At 33.7% G+C, this 1,551-nt stretch overlaps 1 protein-coding gene across 1 annotated transcript; it reads left to right on the plus strand.

Moving 5' to 3' along the window:
* Window positions 1–820: 820 nt before the first annotated feature.
* Window positions 821–1,551, plus strand: EIN_388200 (hypothetical protein; the record flags this gene model as incomplete). The annotated part of the gene is made up of 1 exon (XM_004258739.1): window positions 821–1,551. A coding segment is annotated over one exon (731 nt), but the record flags the coding sequence as incomplete, so codon positions are not given.

Raw genomic sequence — 1,551 nt, forward strand, 5'->3', positions numbered from 1 at the left:
AATATAATTAATAATAATTAAAATGTCAATTAAAAAAAAACAAATTCTGTTCAATTTGAACTTCAAAAATGGATGTTCAAAGTTGGTTTAAATATAGTTAAAATATACTATATATATAGTTAAAAAAGAGTGACTTATTGAAAACACTTTGAATGAATTTGTAGTCATTACAAAGATATTTGGATGGATTTTATACTCAAAAAGAACTCAGAGAACTTCCACTATCAATGAAGAAAGATGCCAAAGATTATCACTTCATTACTCGAAAACGGAGTGAATTGTCACTTCCTTCCCGAGACTTTTCCAGCACTTTTGTTAGTGAACGCAACACTTTTCGATCATTAGAGATACAGAGATCTCAAAAAGTGAAGGGGGCCATATCTGAAATACTTAGGACAAAACAATTACCACACAACACCGAGTGGAGTTTTTCTGTTAACACGTGTGGAGGGTGTGGAGGGACTGTGTTAGGTGGGATAAAGTGTGTAGCGTGTGGGATGTATGTCTGTTCTGCTTGTCGTCAAACAGTCACTTTTGACAATGGAAATTATGGTTTGTCGTTCCACCATTTCATACTAATAGTATAATTGTAATTATTAATACTATTATTCCAACAACTATTAATATTATTAATTATTAATTCTATTATAGTAATTATGGTAATAGTATTAGAACAGAAACAGTTGAGTAAACATTCGTTTTATGCATTTTGTGAGTAAAATAACACGGATTTGCGTTTAATAACACGACAATTAAAAAACGAGTCAAATAATGGATAGAGGTTCCTATGTGTCTGATGTGTTCTGATTGTTATAATCGCATGGAGAAGGGGGAGGATTTTTCAATTCGACTTGAAGCGGGTCAAGACAATGAAGTAGTCAACATTCATTTAAAAGTGACACGGACGTTATTATTATTTGATGAGACTTTTAGAGGGATGAAAGCGTATGCTGATATAGTGTGTGTTGGTGATGAGAAGTTATTTAAAGAGTCTAAAGATCGACTTCGAGAGTTTCAAATAATTTTAAAGAAAGTTGGGGATCTTCAAGGGTTGATGGAAAGCTTTGAAGGGAAGAGTTCCTCAGAGAATCGAATTATAAGGAATTTATTATTAGTGTGGTCGAAGTATAATAAAGAATACGTTTTAAAGGCGATTTCCTTTGCAAATGAGTTTTCAAAAGAAATTGAAAAGGAGGAGAAAGAAAGCCCCGAGCTAACAAAACACACACAACAGGAATTTACTGTGACAAAAATAGAAAACACTGTGATCAATGCAAATGGGGGAGTCCTCATTTTAGAAGTCAATAACTTTGATTTTGGGATGAAAGTCTTTGTGAATGGAAATCTCGTCCAACCCACCGTGAAGAAGACAAAATTGTTCATTCAAGTTCCTAAACAAGTCGGAGAGAAGAGAACTATACAAGTCGTCGTACAAACACCATCTGGAAATTGCGAATTAAAAGATTTGATCTTCTACGACAAGAAACTGAATGCCTCAACATCTCACACAAATGACATGCCTCAAAGTGTGAAAAGCGTTGACAAAACAAT

Source organism: Entamoeba invadens, assembly GCF_000330505.1.
Source record: "Entamoeba invadens IP1 unplaced genomic scaffold scaff_1105074725685, whole genome shotgun sequence".
NCBI lineage: Eukaryota > Evosea > Mastigamoebida > Endamoebidae > Entamoeba > Entamoeba invadens.